General features: G+C 40.9%; 1 protein-coding gene across 1 annotated transcript; it reads left to right on the top strand.

The window, feature by feature from the left end:
• The first annotated feature begins 1,476 nt into the window (after positions 1-1,476).
• On the top strand, positions 1,477-18,972 carry col1a1a (collagen, type I, alpha 1a). Its single transcript, XM_084125804.1, has 51 exons — positions 1,477-1,691; positions 3,096-3,287; positions 3,664-3,686; positions 3,902-3,937; positions 4,798-4,890; positions 5,316-5,387; positions 5,743-5,787; positions 6,162-6,215; positions 6,629-6,682; positions 6,913-6,966; positions 7,107-7,160; positions 7,259-7,312; positions 7,400-7,444; positions 7,572-7,625; positions 7,865-7,909; positions 8,056-8,109; positions 8,568-8,666; positions 8,788-8,832; positions 8,969-9,067; positions 9,157-9,210; positions 9,429-9,536; positions 9,635-9,688; positions 9,840-9,938; positions 10,044-10,097; positions 10,700-10,798; positions 11,004-11,057; positions 11,166-11,219; positions 11,478-11,531; positions 11,640-11,693; positions 11,920-11,964; positions 12,078-12,176; positions 12,348-12,455; positions 12,598-12,705; positions 12,815-12,868; positions 12,985-13,038; positions 13,134-13,241; positions 13,387-13,440; positions 13,582-13,635; positions 13,749-13,910; positions 14,730-14,837; positions 15,017-15,124; positions 15,230-15,283; positions 15,412-15,519; positions 15,631-15,684; positions 15,795-15,902; positions 16,008-16,061; positions 16,208-16,315; positions 16,409-16,688; positions 16,793-16,983; positions 17,085-17,327; positions 17,632-18,972. The coding sequence occupies exons 1-51, from the start codon at positions 1,610-1,612 to the stop codon at positions 17,776-17,778; spliced, it is 4,347 nt and encodes a 1,448-aa protein (XP_083981930.1). The 5' UTR covers positions 1,477-1,609; the 3' UTR covers positions 17,779-18,972.

The raw sequence follows: 18,972 nt of genomic DNA, 5'->3' as shown, positions 1-18,972 counted from the left end.
AATTCGTATTGCTTTGACTTGCCATGTGTGTGAATGTAGCACAAGTGCTTTCCTCGCGACTGACCCTACGTGCACCTGAAAGCGATGAGGTGGCGTTTTCTCTCTCTCTCTTTCTCTCCCTCCCTCTCTCTCCAGGCTCGCGACTCCTTTCATCTGCATTATTCCGAACGGAATAGGGAGGCAGACGCAACTCTTGGATGAGACACTGTTATGAAGATGCAGAGAGAGAGAGGGGGAGAGCGTCAGCTCTGATTGGTCAGTTCCAGAGGTGCGACGTGTCTGCGGAAGAGAGATGCAGCCGCTCGCAAGCCAAATCAATTTTTATGGCTCGTGCGTGGCCGCGTATTAAGGATGTGTACCTTTAAGAGCGCATTCGGTTATTATAGTCTGGGCCATATTTCTTTCTTTCTTTCTTTCTTTTTACAAATGTGGTTTCCTTCACTGTAACAAAGATATATATATATATAAATGCCCACTAAAACTGAAAGAAAAGTTCAGTCGTTGCCTTAAGTTGTAGCCTAAGTGCCAAGTTGACAACTTTTCGACCACGTAGAATTTAATTGTCGATGACGAAAATTGAGTTGAAACACCTGGAATGTATCAATCATAAAATCGAGTAGGCTAAGCCTAAATGACAGATATCATGGTGACAAGTTAAAAGAAAATAAACAACGTTGTTGTTCTGCTTTATTAACAAGAAAATGTGTCCATCCTGAATCAGCATCTGAATATAATGCCTACACATTTCAAAGATGGACCAAACACAACTACATTCATAGAACAAATAAAACGAAATACTGTATTTGGCAAATAATTTCAGGGGCAAATAATAATTATAAACAATAGGCCTACATAAATAACTTTTGAATCGCTATTTGAATAAAATAGGCTGAGATAGATAGATAGATAGATAGATAGATAGATAGATAGATAGATAGATAGATAGATAGATAGATAGATAGATAGATAGATAGATAGATAGATAGATAGATAGATAGATAGATAGATACTTGGCAGCAGAAATCTACTAATGAAAAAATAAAATAAACTGAACTAACGTCTATAAAACAAAATTGTTCCGTCGGTATACAAATTAGTAAAGAAACGATAACAAATTTAGTTCAGAAAGCAGCATTGCGTGGTCCTCGTCTCCAAGTCCTCATCTGAAGAAAGTCTTTGGTCAATAGGTCTTTCCAGAATTCAATATTGAAATAAAAGATATGCCCACAATGCAGGTGGTCACCTTGGCACACAACTTAGCTTCACCAAAAAGAAGTTTTGAGAGCAAACCCTCACCTTTTTATTAAGAGATCGGGTTTCTTCAGATGTTAGTTCTGAAAACGTTGTGAAGACAGCCCCCCTGTCCGGTGAAGGAGGGACGCTATTCTATTAAACGTGAACATGCTTGAGTTATCTGCTGCGCCCGGCACCTCCCAGAAAGTTTGGGGTATAAAAGCCAGGACCTAGAGTTGGTTTAGGCAGTAGGGAGTTTCTGCTGGGGTCTGGATTGGAGTCACAGAAGACCGGACCCTACCGTGTATGATTGGAGTCTAAAGGAAAAAAAAGAACTTCCCTCACCTCAAAGAGTCTACATGTCTAATATTTAGACATGTTCAGCTTTGTGGATATTCGGTTGGCGCTGTTGCTAAGCGCAACGGTGCTTTTGGCAAGAGGACAAGGCGAGGATGATCGTAAGTATAACTTTTCCACAGCTTTTCAAGCTTTGCTGGAGGTTAGTGGGTGCAAAAATGAAGCAGTGAGTCTATTTTGTGATGCTGTAGAAAGAAAAAAGCAAGAGAAATTATTCTCTCAGGACAAAAAAAAATCATGCAGGCGTTTTCCTATAACCTTTAGCATAGACTATGCTTTCTTCTGGAATGGGAGAAGAACAATTGCTTAGTCTGGATATGCATTAGACCCATTGGGCCTTTTCACGCTCTGCATGCGTGAGCCTTTGGAGACAAGTTGGCACAGGTTTTGGAGATTCTCCTCCACGCGCAATGTGTTGTCCTCAACAGCTGCTATATGAGAAAAGTAGACAGGGAATCTGAAATGAACTCATAAAAATGTGGAACCTAAAACTTTGAGAGAAATAAAAGTTCAGATTTAATTCATTGCCTAGTGATAAAATTGGCCAGTTGGGGGAAAAACCAAGCAACTTGGTAACAATATAAATGTTCAATTCCAGCAAAATAATCTGGATATGGGCGACATCCATTTAAAAAATATTTCCCCCAAACAAAAAGAGATGATCTCACTCTTGGATAAGCATCTCTCCAAACTGGAAAGTAAAGTCTGCTACGTACATTAAAACAAAACTACTTGATTTTCTGTACAATAATAAAGAAAGAAGAATAGTTTAAATGTGTTTTTCTTTCTTTTTTTACTTTTAATTAATATTCCAGACCCATAATTTTACATCTGAAGGGCTTACGTTTTTCAGGCAGTATCCCAGCGCCACTTGGTGGTTAAATGTGCAATGACATCATATTTTGACAATCCCCCACCCCATCCCTTTGACTTTCCCCCCTCTGTTATGGTGATTGAAAACACATGCGGACCCAGCATACTTTCCACTGAAGGAAAACGTTAGCCTTTGCCAAGCCGACAGTTTTCAATTACTTCATGATGGACGGTGAGCTTCAGCAGACGTGGAAATTTTCCCTCAAGCTTTTCCCATTGAATAATGGAACCTGGGGCTAACGGCACTACGCCACCTAGGGGTCATCTTCAAACCAAACATTTTCAAGCAAAAGTGAAGGTGTGCGTTAACATCCGCTATTCTGTTCCCATGCACGTCTACGGGAATTTTTTTCAAAGCAAAATGCTAAAGAGATGGCCTACTTTCAGTTGATATAATAGCCTACCAAGTCCTTCACATTTCCCTTAAGATCTAAGTTTAGAAATCTGGAGGTTATGACTTAAAGTACATTATCAGCATTTCCCACCTTCCGTCACTGATTTAGGCTCACGTGGATGGCAGTAAACAAGAAACACACCGACCTGAATATTTCATATAAATCATATGACATAGTCAACTAGCAAACGTTTACATTTCTACTTTTACACTCATGCAACTCTTTTACTCGTTATAGGCACAAGTGGCAGCTGCACATTGGACGGCCAGGTCTACAATGACAGGGACGTCTGGAAACCAGAGCCATGCCAAATCTGCGTGTGCGACAGCGGCACCGTTATGTGTGACGAGGTGATCTGCGAGGACACAACCGACTGCCCCAACCCAGTGATTCCCCACGACGAGTGCTGCCCCGTCTGCCCAGACGACGGTACGACGCCTTGATTCTCACGCATGGGGGGGGGGGGGGGTTTCCCCCCTTACCTTGGGCAAACAGAACAACCCCACCACATCCCCCATTAAAAATGTCTGGGAAAATTCTTATGGATCCACAACATTCACTTCCTTGGATTTTTAAATATGACCTTCAAGCTTCAAGCCTTATGGTTATTCACTGGATTAATTTGTCGCTTGGTTCTTGGTCTAGTAGGCCTAAATCGAGGCTCAAAGCCTCAAATCTAATTGGGGAAAACCAGAGACTCATTTGTTAGGCTGATTGTTGATTAGAATTGATAAGAGGCATCTAATTAATTTCTGTTTTTATATGATTTTAATTTTTCTTTTCTTTTTCCCCCTCAATTGTATAGATTTCCAGGAACCCAGTGTTGAGGTAAATGTTGCTTTACTTTTATCAGCTTATATTGCCTCAAATAAGTTGTCAGTTCATTGCTTCATAGAAGAATCTTGGGAAATGTCCAGTATATTGCAATAAGTACAGCATGCTCAAGGCATCTTTTGAACTCATTTGAAACTAGTTAATTAAAAGTTGTTATGTTTATTTATCTGGGAAAACAAATGCTTACAAAATCCTTTGTACTCTCTTAGGGACCTAGAGGTTCTCCCGGTGAGAAGGGTGACAGGGTAGGTTTATATTTCTCTTTTTTTATGCATCCATTTATTGCCTCATCAAGGGTTTTGTTTACTTGATGAACATCTTTTAAGTTCTTGAAGACCAAAAAAACATGTCATTCTAAATCAGCTGTCACTGCACAAAAAGATTTTATCCCTAACATCTATATAAATAATATTTTATATTATACTTAAAATATATATTATGCTTACAAATTATATATATATATATATATATATATATCTATATATATATATATACTGTATGTATATGTATGTTATGTAACTATATGCTAAATGCTACATTTCTCATAGTTATAAATTATATTTTATAGCTTATCAGACTGACATTGAATTTTATCTAAAACAAGTTTAAATCTGATTTATTTGAGATTTTGATTTGAGTTGTTCAGGTGTTTGTTAGCAAGGTTATGCATGGTTTGTTATGCATGAAATATATATAAGTTTTGTAACTATATATTATAAGTACTCATACACAGAAAGTACCAGCAGCACTAATTATATGCTTTACAGAATTACACTATAAGCACATGCAGATGGTTTAGTTTGTCTTATTATATGGTATTTGTGGTGTTTTAGCTGCTCTTGTGATGATGCACAGAAAGATGATTTGGTCTATATATATATATATTTAATGTAAAAAGACTACCAAATTATATATCAGCCCACCACTTTCCAGTAATTATACCTCTACCAAGTAAAAAGGACTGATCTATAGATGTGGTGCATCATTTTGAATTGTAAGGGCTTTAATGTGAGCTGGACTCAGTCTACAAACCTTTCTGTACCATAGTGTAGCACCTGCCTCATCCCCTTAAATCCTAATTTTCCCTTCTCTTGATCTTTAACAGGGTCCTCCCGGGCCTGCTGGCAATGATGGAATCCCTGGACAGCCTGGCCTTCCTGGGCCCCCAGGCCCCCCTGGACCTCCTGGCCTTGGTGGAGTAAGTATCTTTTCCTAAACTGGGAAAATACTAAATTTCTCCAACCGGTAAAAGGTGTGACTTAAATGTATCTTCAGGCCAGGTACAAAACTTCCAGAGTTTGTCTAGGCCAGAATCTGAAATCAGATCTCATTTAAAATACCTTTAGGTCACAGGGCTGACATGTTTCAGCACCATTGAAGTGGACAGCACCCTTGGGGCAGTAGCTACAGTTGCACACAGGCATTCAAAGCTTTGGATTAAGTTTAAGATAAGCCCCTGAACATGAGCTTGCTAGATACATTCAGCTACGTTTCATCCTGTCCTGTGCTGAGATGAGCACAGATCCCTTTTAAGGGTCTCTGATCTCATCCTTTGAAGGAACTAAATGGACATGGTCCAAATTACTGACAAGGTCTTTGCTTTTTCTCCTTGTCCCTCCACAGAACTTTTCTCCTCAGATGTCTGGTGGCTTTGATGAGAAATCCGGAGGAGGAATGGCCGTCCCAGGCCCCATGGTAAAAATGCACACGTTAACCGACACATATTCCCAAACATGCATGCATCCTACAAACCCCTGAGTGATGCAAATACCACTTCAATAAATGTACAATATGCATGTCCACTTATTTATCTCTCTATATAATCATAGAGATTATTGTTCACCATTCATCTTTTTATTAACAGACAGCATCTAATCAGCTGCTGCATTACAAACACATGCTTAGTATATTCTTGATCTAAACATAACTCACTGTAGGCCAAGACAAGGCAAGCATGTAGCTTCAAACAAAATATCCCTTGAACAATATGTTCACCAATTGTTACTTTTTCTGGTTTACTGACTGTATCTCCTTTTTCTCTTGTTTGCAGGGACCTATGGGCCCTCGTGGACCCCCTGGGCCTCCTGGAACTTCTGTGAGTACAATTCTTAAAAGTCTTGTCATCCTGACATATAATATGTTTTAAACAGTTCCATATTGGAAGTCATATTTAAATGAATAGATAAATATAAATATGCACCATGCATTTTTAATGTTTTTTATAAAACCCCTTTTTTTATTTGTTGTCATTTTCAATTTAGTCTTTGTGAAATTAGTTTGATTACTGCCATTTCGTATCTGGGAAAATCAGAATACATTTAATTTTAATTAGATCCACCCAGGAAGTCTAAATGAGCTACAACCTTTTTCCTCAATGCTTATTTTAGCATGTAATCTCGCTCCTATCATGTAACAGTGTTCCTCAGGCTTGTGCTTTTTGTAATTTGTGCCCTTTGTCCTCCTCTACAGGGACCCCAAGGATTTACTGGTCCCCCTGGTGAGCCTGGCGAGGCTGGTGCTCCTGTGAGTATCTAAACAAATAATTTGTACATCTATCCAATCAAACACTAAGTAAATATCTGAGGTCAATCACTTTACCCATTCACATTCACCCACATTAATAGTACTCTCACCTTCTTCGATATTTGACTCCAGTTGGTCAAAATGGTGTTCATGAATCTTGACCTCAGGCACCTAGATTGCTTTTCTACTGAGTGGATGCATGACATCCAGCCTGTTTATTTGTATGACAGAGGTCTCTAACTGGCCAGCAAAAAGTAATTTTAGTCAATATTTCACTTTTTTCATCTGGATAATTCACTCTGCCAAAGTGTGACTCACTCATGCCGCCACAATGTGAAACATAAAAATACACTCACATGGACACAAATGTTTTTCCTAACTTAGATTTTTTTTCTGCTGCTTTCCTGCTTTAGGGTCCAATGGGTCCCCGTGGTGCTGCTGGTCCCCCTGGAAAGAACGGAGAGGATGTAAGTAATCCACATCATTTTTTAGATTTTGGTTTAAGATGATGTAAGAAGAACCTTTTTGTTTTTTTACTTCATTAGTTAATGCAGTGTAGTTTTGTTATAGTACAGCATATTGTTAATCTAAGACTTCGGGGAGCAGAGCATTAACATTTCTCATAATTCATTCTAGGGTTTAACCAGTGATTCAGCTTCTTTCTCCTTTTCTCATCTGTTTTTCTCTGACTATGTAGGGTGAGTCTGGCAAACCCGGTCGCCCTGGTGAGCGCGGACCCCCTGGCGCACAGGTCAGTGTTGCTATTCACAGGATTTCCGAATGAAAACACTTTTGTTATAATTGCATTCTTTTAGTTATTAGCATTATGGTGTTTGACCCACAAAAGGAGAAAAGGGTGTAAAATCCTTCTGCCTTTCTCTTTCTCACTAGGGTGCTCGTGGATTCCCCGGAACCCCTGGACTTCCAGGCATCAAGGGACACAGAGTGAGTGCTCTAGCTCTAGGAAGTGGTTCCTCTCGTTTGATGACTATCAACCTATGTCTACATGAATTAAATCTTTACGTGCATCCTCTGTACCTCAGGGATTCAGCGGTCTAGATGGAGCTAAGGGAGATACTGGCCCTTCTGGACCTAAGGTGAAATTAGAATTTAAAATCAGTATTACACTTTAAACCTAAATTTCACAGTAAGCAGACCACTTAACAGCTTGCTTTGCTCATTAGGGTGAGGCTGGTTCCCCTGGTGAGAACGGGACTCCTGGTGCTATGGTAAGGATCATCTATTCACAATCGATTTGCATATTTAAGCATGACTTTCATGCTATTTTGCAAATTTATTTCTCTCAGATTCAACATCCACATTTGCAGTCCTTTCTAATGTAGCTCTGTTTTCCAGGGTCCCCGTGGTCTGCCTGGCGAGAGAGGCCGTGCTGGTCCTCCTGGCTCTGCTGTAAGTAACCCATATAACCTTATAACCCTGAAGTGATCTGTACTTTATTAAAGTGATGTAACCAACAGGCATTTCACAGCTTAACCACATTTTCAAAGGATCATTTTATATGTATTGAGATAATCCTTCAAACATAAAACAGAGTTTTTATAAATCCTAAATCCTGTCCTCTCCAGTGCACAGATTACACTTTGAATATATAAATAATGAATGAATTCTCAATTTTCTACATTTTTCAGGGTGCTCGTGGTAATGATGGTGCTGCTGGAGCTGCTGGTCCTCCTGTAAGTAGCCTTTTTTATCTTTTTTTTTTTTTTTTATAAAATAGACCATATTCTTTTTGTAAAGATACCAGTTCTGAATTAATCAGAAAAATGATGATGAGTCAAAAAAACACTCAATATAATTTATTTTCTTTTTCAATTTTTAGGGCCCAACTGGCCCTGCTGGTCCCCCAGGATTCCCCGGTGGCCCTGGAGCTAAGGTAAAAAAAAACCCCTCTCATTTGTTCACATGATTACACAAATTCAAACTCCATATCAAACCAAACAAATAGCTAGAGTGCCACAAGGTGGGCCAATAGAGCCAGATGTCGGTGTTCTCGATAAATCTGTCGATCATCTCGATTATGTAGGCCAACAATGAATGAAGAGTTGATCTTTGGAAATGTGTTAGTTGGTCAAAGTTTATTTATTTGAACTTATTATTTGTTTGGAGCTTGAATCATCCACAATAGATAAATTAATAGAAAGTCATCTATCTGAAACTTGAGATGACATACAAACTTATTTTCTAGCGTCATAGAGATATTGATCATCTTAAGGGTTTTTTTTATGGACTATAAACACAATTCTTCATTTACACTGAGAATTGAGATGCCCCGTGTGGCTCTGCATAAGTGTAATGTTGACCCATCTCACTCTTGCTCATTGCTTTCTCCAGGGAGAGGTTGGTGCTCAGGGATCTCGTGGTGCAGAGGGACCCCAGGGAGCCCGTGGTGAGGCTGGTAACCCTGGACCAGCTGGTCCTGCTGGACCCGCTGTGAGTAAATCTTTTCAAACACCAAATATAATATTTTTTTTTTTTTTTCATTTTTAAAATTCAATTATTTGTGCAGTTCAGTCATGACCACCTTGTCCATTTTGCTTTCCTTCTACTGTAGGGTAACAATGGAGCTGATGGTGCCGCTGGTCCCAAGGGTGCTACTGTAAGTATCAGTTTAATCAAATGCTCTTGATGATAAAAGTTCTTCTTTAGGCCAACATATTTCCTCTTCCTGGATTAGAACTTTGGTGTTAGTAAATTAACGGCATATCTTTGTTACTCTCTGCTGCCACCTGCAGGGCACTCCTGGTATTGCTGGTGCTCCTGGTTTCCCTGGACCTCGCGGTCCACCCGGACCTGCTGGAGCTTCTGGTTCCCCTGGCCCTAAGGGTAACACCGTAAGTGTCCATTTCTTCTCAGATCATCAGCCACATTTTTTCAAACAAAATGTGAATTATTTCACACAATTACTTTTTACATTTTACAGGGTGAAGCCGGTGCCCCTGGTTCCAAAGGAGAGGCTGGTGCTAAGGGAGAGGCTGTAAGTATAAACTTAATTTATTTGATCTAGAAAACACTGTCACACACTTCATTGTTTCTAAAACTCCATTTTATATCAATCTTATCATGCTAATTTAGTTGAAACATTCCACAGCTTTGTAAAAACAGTGCCTTAGGACTAAAAAACAACTATTGATTTCTAATCTGACTGTCTGTTTCATTTCTAACCATCTTCCTTTTTCTTGTGTGCTTACCCAGGGTGCCCAAGGAGTTCAGGGTCCCCCTGGCCCACCTGGTGAGGAAGGCAAGAGAGGAGCCCGTGGTGAGCCCGGTGCTATTGGTGGTCGTGGACCCACTGGTGAACGTGTATGTACCCACACTTAAACCTCTCCAGATAATCAAAATTATCAGTAAGAACCTTAAAAGCGGCCTAGACCTTAACAATTACACACCTCTTTGTGCAGGGTGCTCCTGGTGCTCGTGGTTTCCCTGGTGCTGATGGATCTGCAGGTCCTAAGGTGGGTCTACAAAAGATACAAAATGTTTCACAATATTTAACATCCCTTTTAGTTAGAAACTAAACAGAAAATCTGTTTAGGATATTATCATATTTGTATATCAAATTTCATCAGTGGTAAATGGTGCAACTCTTTCTGATCTCTGTTACAGGGTGCCCCCGGTGAGCGTGGAGGCCCTGGAGTTGTTGGACCTAAGGGTGCCACTGGTGAGCCTGGCCGCAATGGTGAACCTGGTATGCCAGGATCCAAGGTGAGAAAATTGGCATCCACAGGAATGATATATATATTATTGGTGGGAATTATTGTGTATTAGTATGTCAGTGTTTGACCTCCTCTCTCTTCGTGCCAATTACAGGGTATGACTGGTAGCCCTGGCAGCCCTGGACCTGATGGAAAGACCGGACCATCTGTGAGTGCCCACACAATTCTCCATAATGTCACAACAAACCCACTACACTATAACAGATAACCCAAATGCATGCTAAAGTGGTCTAGTATACTACTGGTTGGATCCAGTGTTTGAAATCCAACAATATCAAGCCTAAAACTGCTTTTGACACCTTAGATTGATTATTCCAGAACATTTCAAGAAAAATAGGTTTAAAAAAATAGACTTAAATCAGTCAAACCATTGGCCTGGTTTCACAGACAGGGCTTAGATTAAGCCAGTATTAGACTGTAGTCCATTAGGATATTAAAGTAGCTTTTATAAACGTGCTTTAGAAAAAACATTACTGGTGTGAATCTTGAGACATTTAATTTGAATGAATTTTGTGAATTTTTTGAGACATCATGATATTTTAAGATACGTCAGTGCAAGTTCCTTTAAAACTCAACTCAAACATGCATTTTAGTCTGGGACTAGACGTAAGCCTTGTAAGTAATTAACTAATGTTAACTAATGAAACCTTATTGAAAGGTGTTGCCATTCATTCATACATACCATCTCACACCCAGATATCTGTAGAAAAGGATCAAAGCTCACATGTCTTTTTGTTTTATATTTAATAGGGTAATGCTGGACAAGATGGCCGCCCTGGACCACCTGGCCCCATTGGAGCCAGAGGACAGCCTGGTGTCATGGGATTCCCTGGACCTAAGGGTGCTGCTGTGAGTGCACTAAACTCTCTTGACTCTTTCAGTTTGAAACAAACTACACTATAAAATGTGAGTATTCTCACTGCATAGCCAAAATGCAGACAGTCGCACCTTGATAGCTTATATTTTATGTCTAAGAAACTTTTGAGTTCTGGTTCAGTGTGTGTTTGTTACAAAAAGCTTTTTAAGAGTGATGTTTATTTTTGCCCCTGTGCAGGGTGAGGGTGGCAAACCTGGTGAGAGAGGTGTGATGGGTGCTGTTGGTGCCACCGTAAGTATCTGTGCTTTTATTTTACACACCACAGTTACCTTTGACCCTTTTTGGTTCATAGCGTCTTAGTCTGGGCCTTATTCTATTGTGTTTTATGTTTATCTATAGGGTGCTCCCGGTAAGGACGGTGATGTTGGTGCCCCTGGTGCTACTGGACCTTCTGTGAGTAGCACTTCAGTATCCCATAATACATCCTGTCATTTAACATTATTTCAGCCTCTTTTAAAACAGTGGTCCTGCTAATACATTATACAAACTGTCTCAAATATTCATATAATGGCTATAAATATAACATTAAAATATATAGCTTCAACTTATATTGTTCTTACACCTACTACTTTACAGTAATACTTACAATAACAATGAGGTATAACTACTTTAATGAACCACTGTGTCTCTTGATATTGTTTTCATGAATAGGGGCCTACTGGTGAGAGAGGTGAACAGGGACCTGCTGGTCCTCCCGGATTCCAGGTGAGTGTGCCAACTCATCTTACCCATACCATCCACTCAATACACAATATTTTGTTATAGACATTGGCATCAATATGCTGATCTATTTTTTGTGCATCTAAATGACAGGGTCTGCCAGGACCTATGGGTGCTACTGGTGAGCCTGGCAAGTCTGGTGAGCAGGTAAGTTATGGAGCTACTGTTTATTATATACAGTAAACCAGAAGATGTGAACCAAAGATCTAAAATGATTAGAAGGGATTAATGGAAGTTCAGAATTGCTTGCTAGGGTACTATGCATAAACATGCACTTTCTTTGAACAACAGCAATTAAGTCTCTTGGAAACCCTCATTAGAAATGAAAGGCCTTGCAACACAATATTGATTTGCCTTCTTTGGCCTATTACAGGGTGCTCCTGGAGAGGCTGGAGCCCCTGGACCTTCTGGATCCAGAGTGAGTATCTACAGCATGATCAACAAATGGCACATAGACCATAATTCTAATTCTAGTTCTAGATTTGTGAGATGGACAAGAACTGATGGTATCTCTATTTACTTTTTACCCAGGGTGACAGAGGATTCCCTGGTGAGCGTGGTGCCCCTGGCCCTGCTGGTCCTGCTGGTGCTCGTGGTTCTCCTGGTTCAGCTGGTAACGATGGTGCCAAGGTGAGTCTCACCTGTCCTGACACACTTTGTTGAAGTGATACCACACATTTATTGTGAATGGCTAGGCGAAATCCAGAGGATGTCCCAAAATACGAGTCAAAGCCCTGAAGAGTATGATATCAAATTGCCATATGTATCAACATTAAGATGATTTTTTTCTTGCTTTCTTAGGGTGATGCTGGTGCCGCAGGAGCTCCTGGCGCTCAGGGTCCTCCCGGACTTCAAGGAATGCCTGGCGAGCGTGGCTCTGCTGGTCTGCCAGGTCTTAAGGGTGACAGAGTGAGTACTAATGATGCACAACTTTCAACTTCTGTCAGAGCTGTTCTTGACAAGAAACTCAATACTAATTCACAGCAATTCAAGTGAGCAAATGAATCGAATTGCACAGATTCTCAAAACTGATAACAAACTCTTATCCCAGGGTGACCAAGGTGCCAAGGGTACTGATGGTGCCGCTGGTAAAGATGGCATTCGTGGTATGACCGGACCAATCGGACCTCCTGGACCTGCTGGAGCTCCTGGTGACAAAGTGAGTGTCTTTTGTGCTAGATTCCATATATCCATAATCACTGATGATAAATCTTACAAAGTTGAAGGGCATATTCAACCATGGTTCTATCATTTGTATTTTAACATAGGGAGAGACTGGTGCAGCTGGACTTGTTGGACCCGCTGGTGCCCGTGGACCACCTGTAAGCACAATCCTTGATGCACAGATATACTACACAAAATTGATAATTTGCAGAAACATTGAAGTTCTTTTACCAAAATGATCTGATGACATCACCTGTTTTACAATTACAAATAGGGTGAGCGTGGAGAGACTGGTGCTTCAGGACCCGCTGGATTTGCTGGACCTCCTGTGAGTAACAAACTCTAGTATATATATAAACTTATAAAGTGTTTTAACAATTACAGGCCAGTTCTTAGTTCAAACGTCTAATTTCTCTCCAACAGGGTGCTGATGGTCTGCCTGGTGCTAAGGGAGAGGCTGGAGACAATGGTGCTAAGGGTGATTCTGGTCCTCCAGGATCTGCTGGAGCAACTGGCGCCCCCGGACCTCAGGTGTGACCTTCTCAGATCATCTCTTCATCAAAAACAGATATACGGTCCTTTGGGTCTATAAAGTTTGATCCATGTAATAGTCATGGTTGTCTTTACTAATGTTATGTCATCCAAATGTTTAATCAAATTGATTTGTGCCATACAGGGTCCTGTTGGTTCTACTGGTCCCAAGGGTGCCCGTGGTGCTGCTGGTCCCCCTGTGAGTATGACTTCCATTTCATATTCCTGGGTGATGTGTCAGTACTTGGCACAACTAAAAATTACAGTATGTTATGCTTTTAAAGACACTTGGAAATTACATATCACAATTAGACTAATTCATTTTTACTTTTTTGTTAAGGGTGCTACTGGCTTCCCTGGTGCTGCTGGTAGAGTTGGACCTCCCGGCCCTGCTGTAAGAACCTTCACAACAAGATTTTGATAGTAGTAATTTGTACATCAAATTGGTTATTGTGATTCCCTTCCATGATTAACAACGGTTCTCTAATTGCTTCTTGATTTTCTTAGGGAAACTCTGGACCCCCAGGAGCTCCTGGACCCGCTGGTAAGGAGGGCCAGAAAGGTAACCGTGGTGAGACTGGACCTGCTGGGCGCACTGGTGAGGTTGGTTCTGCTGGACCACCTGGTGCCCCTGGTGAGAAAGGAAATCCCGGAGCTGAGGGTGCCACTGTAAGTCTTTCATGCCGATCGATATCATTATTGCCTTACCTTGTGGCCTTGTTAAATACATGACTGTAAGCAAACTAGGAATATAATATCAATTACAGTGCCTTGCAAAATTATTCAGATGACTTAACCAGTTCTCTTCTCTCAAATCCTCACAATTTTTGGCCGTGTTGTATGTGCACAACATATATTTATTTGAGCATTTAAAATGCTATCCTGGTCTCATCTGACCACTAAATGTTTTCCCACATCAAATCTTTTTGAGTAAAGTCCTGTAAACTCTGTATCAAGGAGATTACTTATTACTGGCCTTTCAGTTTCTTCTCTCACAAGTCATTCCCAGAATGAAAGACAGGATGGTCTGAATTACTTATTGTTTGAAAGAATTAAAATTAAAATAATTAAAAATATATTTTTTTCCTAATTCATGGATTTGTTTCTCTTTATTTGATGCTCTTTAGTCCTCATTTTCACAGTTATCTTACAAATTCACAACTTGAATGGTTATACTTTAACTGAGAGCTTTCTGTCTACCAAATGTGGTACTTATTTAATCAATTATAGGTATAGTTCAATTGTAAGACAATTATGTGCTTGTTATCACAATTGTTTGTCCTAATACAATCTTTGCTAGAGGGTAATAAGATTCCTCCTCTGTCTTCCTTCTTGATCTCCATGCAAATATAAATTAGTATATATGTATACATGATTTCTAGCTATAAGAACACAGAACACAGTTAAATAAAGACATGAATAAAATAAATACTGCCTGTGATGAACTTCCTAATTTATCTCACTAATATCCCTTCTTCTTTCTTGCAGGGCCCTTCTGGTACACCTGGACCTGCTGGTATTTCTGGTCAGCGTGGTATTGTTGGTCTCCCTGGACAAAGAGGCGAGCGTGGTTTCCCTGGTCTCGCCGGCCCATCTGTGAGTATTCTGGTTTCCTTGTTTTACACTCTTGATGGCTCATCTACTGCCATACAATCATTAACTTGTTTTATTCAGCCAGTTTCTACTTTCAAGAGTTTGTCTGGTTGGAAAGTTGGTTTCTTAAGCATCAATCATGGTAAAGCATTCATCATACTTCTCTTCATCATTCCATCTAGGGAGAGCCTGGCAAACAGGGACCTTCTGGTCCCTCTGGTGAACGTGGACCTCCAGGACCCATGGGACCCCCTGGATTGGCTGGACCTTCTGGCGAGCCTGGTCGTGAGGTAAAGATGCACACCTATACACCAATACCTTTTGAATTTCATTGACATAACCTGAAACTATAGAGTCCTGCCTTGTTGACACCTATGTGCTTTGCTTTACATTAGGGTACTCCAGGTAATGAGGGTTCTGCTGGACGTGATGGTGCTGCTGGCCCCAAGGTAAGCTTCAGACTTAATGGTTTCCCATATTGCAACACATTCAGTAGTCAAACCTCTTTACCCCACATTCGTTTGTGTGACTGTGGCAGTGTCCCTTAAAAAATTCTGTTCTTCTGCTCGTGACATAGGGTGACCGTGGTGAGACTGGTCCTGCTGGCACTCCCGGTGCTCCTGGACCTCCTGGTGCTCCTGGACCCATTGGCCCTGCTGGAAAGACTGGTGATCGTGGAGAGTCTGTAAGTGTCCCATCTCCAAAAATTAATTGAACTGGTGATGGTTTAAAAAGTTTGGGAGTAGATTAGTTTTATAGTCTGACAAATTTGACAAATTAGTTTTTTCCTTCTTAGGGCCCTGCTGGTCCTGCCGGTGCTGCTGGCCCTGCTGGTCCTCGTGGACCCTCTGTAAGTCCTGAGTCAAAGACTCGAACCACAAAAGAATTTCCAATCCAGACTCTGCGTGTAGTCTGTGGTATACACAATACTGTTGTCTGAGGTGTAATGTCTTTATTCAGGGACCCGCTGGAGCTCGTGGAGACAAGGGTGAGGCTGGTGAGGCTGGTGAGAGAGGCATGAAGGGACACAGAGGATTTACTGGAATGCAGGGACCCCCAGGACCACCTGTAAGTGACTCTGTTTAGCTTATGGAACATACAGTTTAAATTTAAAATGTAATATCCACAGCTTGAAAAAATAATAATTTTCATTTCTTTTTTTCTTGTCACTAGGGACCTTCTGGAGAGCCTGGACCTGCTGGAGCTTCTGGACCCGCTGGACCTAGAGTAAGTATTATTATAAAATATATAATCTTGCTGCATATTTGTACTACCATTCTTTCTCTGATTTGATCAAGTAGTTAAATTATATACACAGTGTTTTGGAGTTCATTCTGAGTGGATTTGGATGTTTTCTGTTTTTGTATTAATAGGGCCCTGCTGGATCTTCTGGATCTGCTGGTAAGGATGGTATGAGCGGACTTCCTGGACCCATTGGACCTCCTGGACCCCGTGGTCGCAATGGAGAAATTGGACCAGCTGTGGGTGATTCTTTCTTTTTCTACATGATTATGCACCCAGTAAACCAAACATATACTTTAACCCCGCCATATTTGGTTTACTCTCTGATATAGGGATCTCCTGGATCTCCCGGACCCCCTGGACCTCCTGGACCCTCTGGTGGTGGATTTGACATCGGCTTCATTGCCCAGCCACAGGAGAAGGCCCCTGATCCCTTCCGCCACTTCCGTGCCGACGATGCCAATGTGATGCGCGACCGTGATCTGGAGGTTGACACCACCCTCAAGTCCCTGAGCCAGCAGATTGAAAGCATCATGAGCCCAGATGGCACCAAGAAGAACCCTGCACGCACTTGCCGTGACCTGAAGATGTGCCACCCAGACTGGAAGAGCGGTACGTTTCTCAATTGCCCAATTCTAAATTTCTAAATTCTACAGTCATCATACTACATTGTCATGCTTACTTTAATCCTCTCATTCCTCAAAAACAAAACACAGGAGAGTACTGGATTGACCCTGACCAGGGCTGCAACCAGGATGCCATCAAGGTTTACTGCAACATGGAAACTGGCGAGACCTGTGTCTACCCAACTGAGTTCTCCATTCCCAAGAAGAACTGGTACACAAGCAAGAACATCAAGGAGAAGAAACACGTCTGGTTCGGAGAGGCCATGACCGATGGATTCCAGGTGAGAATGTCAACTAGGCCAAAAAGTATGACAGATTTTTTTTCATGTGTCTGTTTATTATTTTTGCTCATTTTCTTGTACTTTCTTGTGCAAACCTACAGTTTGAGTACGGCAGCCAGGGCTCCAAGGCTGAGGATGTCAACATTCAGCTCACCTTCCTGCGCCTCATGTCTACTGAGGCCTCCCAGAATATTACATACCACTGCAAGAACAGCATTGCATACATGGACCAGGCTTCTGGCAACCTGAAGAAGGCTCTTCTTCTGCAGGGCTCCAACGAGATTGAGATCAGAGCAGAGGGCAACAGCCGCTTCACATACAGTGTCATTGAGGATGGTTGCACGGTGAGTTCTAACTTCTAGATCATTTCCTTATGTGACTATCGCAGTCATTCAGCATCTCAATATCACAACAGTACTGTTTACTTGAATATGAGAGCTAATACAAGATACATTATTAAAATGACAATTAATATAAAAGCATTGTTTCAATGTGATTACATTAACATATATTCATTTAGCAGTAGCTTTTATCTGAATGAACTTTACATTAATTTAGCAACATAAATGTTTATTATTATAGCAACATAAAGAATGGTTTGGCAAAGATTCTAATTCTATCCCTGTTTTGCTTTTTCCATCTCTCCAGTCGCACACCGGTGCATGGGGCAAGACAGTCATTGACTACAAAACAACGAAAACATCCCGTCTGCCTATTATTGACATCGCCCCTATGGACGTTGGTGCACCTAATCAGGAATTTGGCATTGAAGTTGGCCCAGTCTGCTTCTTGTAAAAAAGAAATCTGGACTTGAGATTGTTTGAATGCGTGTGTGTTTTTTTTTTTCTAGCAATCATCTCTCTAAAATCTTTTCTATGCATTAAAACCAAACCCTAGAATTCAATTTGGCTGTCCAAATGGTCCACTTGCTTAGACCTGTGCTTCAGAAGACAGTGGTTGTGTGTTACCAGGCTTTTTTTGGACCACTATTTTGTCACCAGCCACACTGAGGATACTTTAGAAGATTCATTTGTTTCACTGGCAACAAGAAAATAATATATACTTATAAAGAGTAAAATCCCCCTGGAGTTTTGAAGACACATCGCAGTGACTTTTTTTCAACCACTGAGGAAGGACAATGAAAGAGCGAAACCAAATGCTTTGTACCATGTTCAGGTGTTAAATAAATCTGTAAAATGACATTTAAGTGTCTTTGTGTTGTACCCATTAGGACCACCGGGTGCCCAATGCCAACGTTCCTCTCAAGAGTCACACAAAGTACTTCTAGTAGAGACAGGGGTTCAACTTTGTTTTGATGTCTTATGGCTACCTCAAAAAAGAAACCTGCAATTCCCAGTGTTGACCAACACCAGGTCAGGATTTTACTTGGCAGAAGTATGGTTAAAAGATCAATTGACAGCTGTAAAGGTGCTATTTCCTCATGAGGTCCCGAAAGTTTTAAAAGTGATGTATTGTTAGTCGCTTTTGCTCACAGGGCCTTTGGTGCTAAAGAAACCCCAGTATCTTGCTTCCCAGTTGTAACAGACGCCTCTCTTTCTCAAGTGCAAGCTAAGAGCCAGACAGCAGAGCTTTTGTTAAGAAGCAGTACTGTAGCTGTGATGCAGTCTTTTCAAGTGCAGAATAAGCAGGTGGAGTCTGTTTTTATGTTCCAAACACCTTTTGACACTTTTTGGTTGTTGTCTTTTGGTTTCTTTACAAAATATCCCCCCAAATGTTGTCCAGTTGCTTCCAGCTACATCCCCACTTCCTTCCCACCCTTCTGTAATCAGGATTTGTTTTGTTTTCACCCAGGGTTTTTTAAAGCATAAAACAGGCAATCAAATAGAAAAGTCCTAAAATTATGAGAGAAGCACACCATAGGGGGGTTAAAACAAGAAGATCTGTACCTATTTTGTATATGTATAATAATTTGAGATGTTTTTAATTATTTTGAATGCTGAAATAAAGCATGTTAAGTGGTCGACCTTA

This window comes from Abramis brama (assembly GCF_963993115.1).
Source record: "Abramis brama genome assembly, chromosome: 1".
NCBI lineage: Eukaryota > Metazoa > Chordata > Actinopteri > Cypriniformes > Leuciscidae > Abramis > Abramis brama.
Note: the sequence above shows the minus strand (reverse complement) of the source record. Positions and strands in the feature narration are given on the sequence as shown.

Excerpts from the sequence above, each read along its gene's own strand:
- col1a1a (XM_084125804.1), top strand. The coding sequence starts at position 1,610 with ATGTTCAGCTTTGTGGATATTCGGTTGGCGCTGTTGCTAAGCGCAACG. Across the intron at positions 3,687-3,901 it reads TCCAGGAACCCAGTGTTGAG|GGACCTAGAGGTTCTCCCGG; the intron begins GTAAATGTTGCT and ends GTACTCTCTTAG. Across the intron at positions 6,683-6,912 it reads CTGGAAAGAACGGAGAGGAT|GGTGAGTCTGGCAAACCCGG; the intron begins GTAAGTAATCCA and ends CTGACTATGTAG.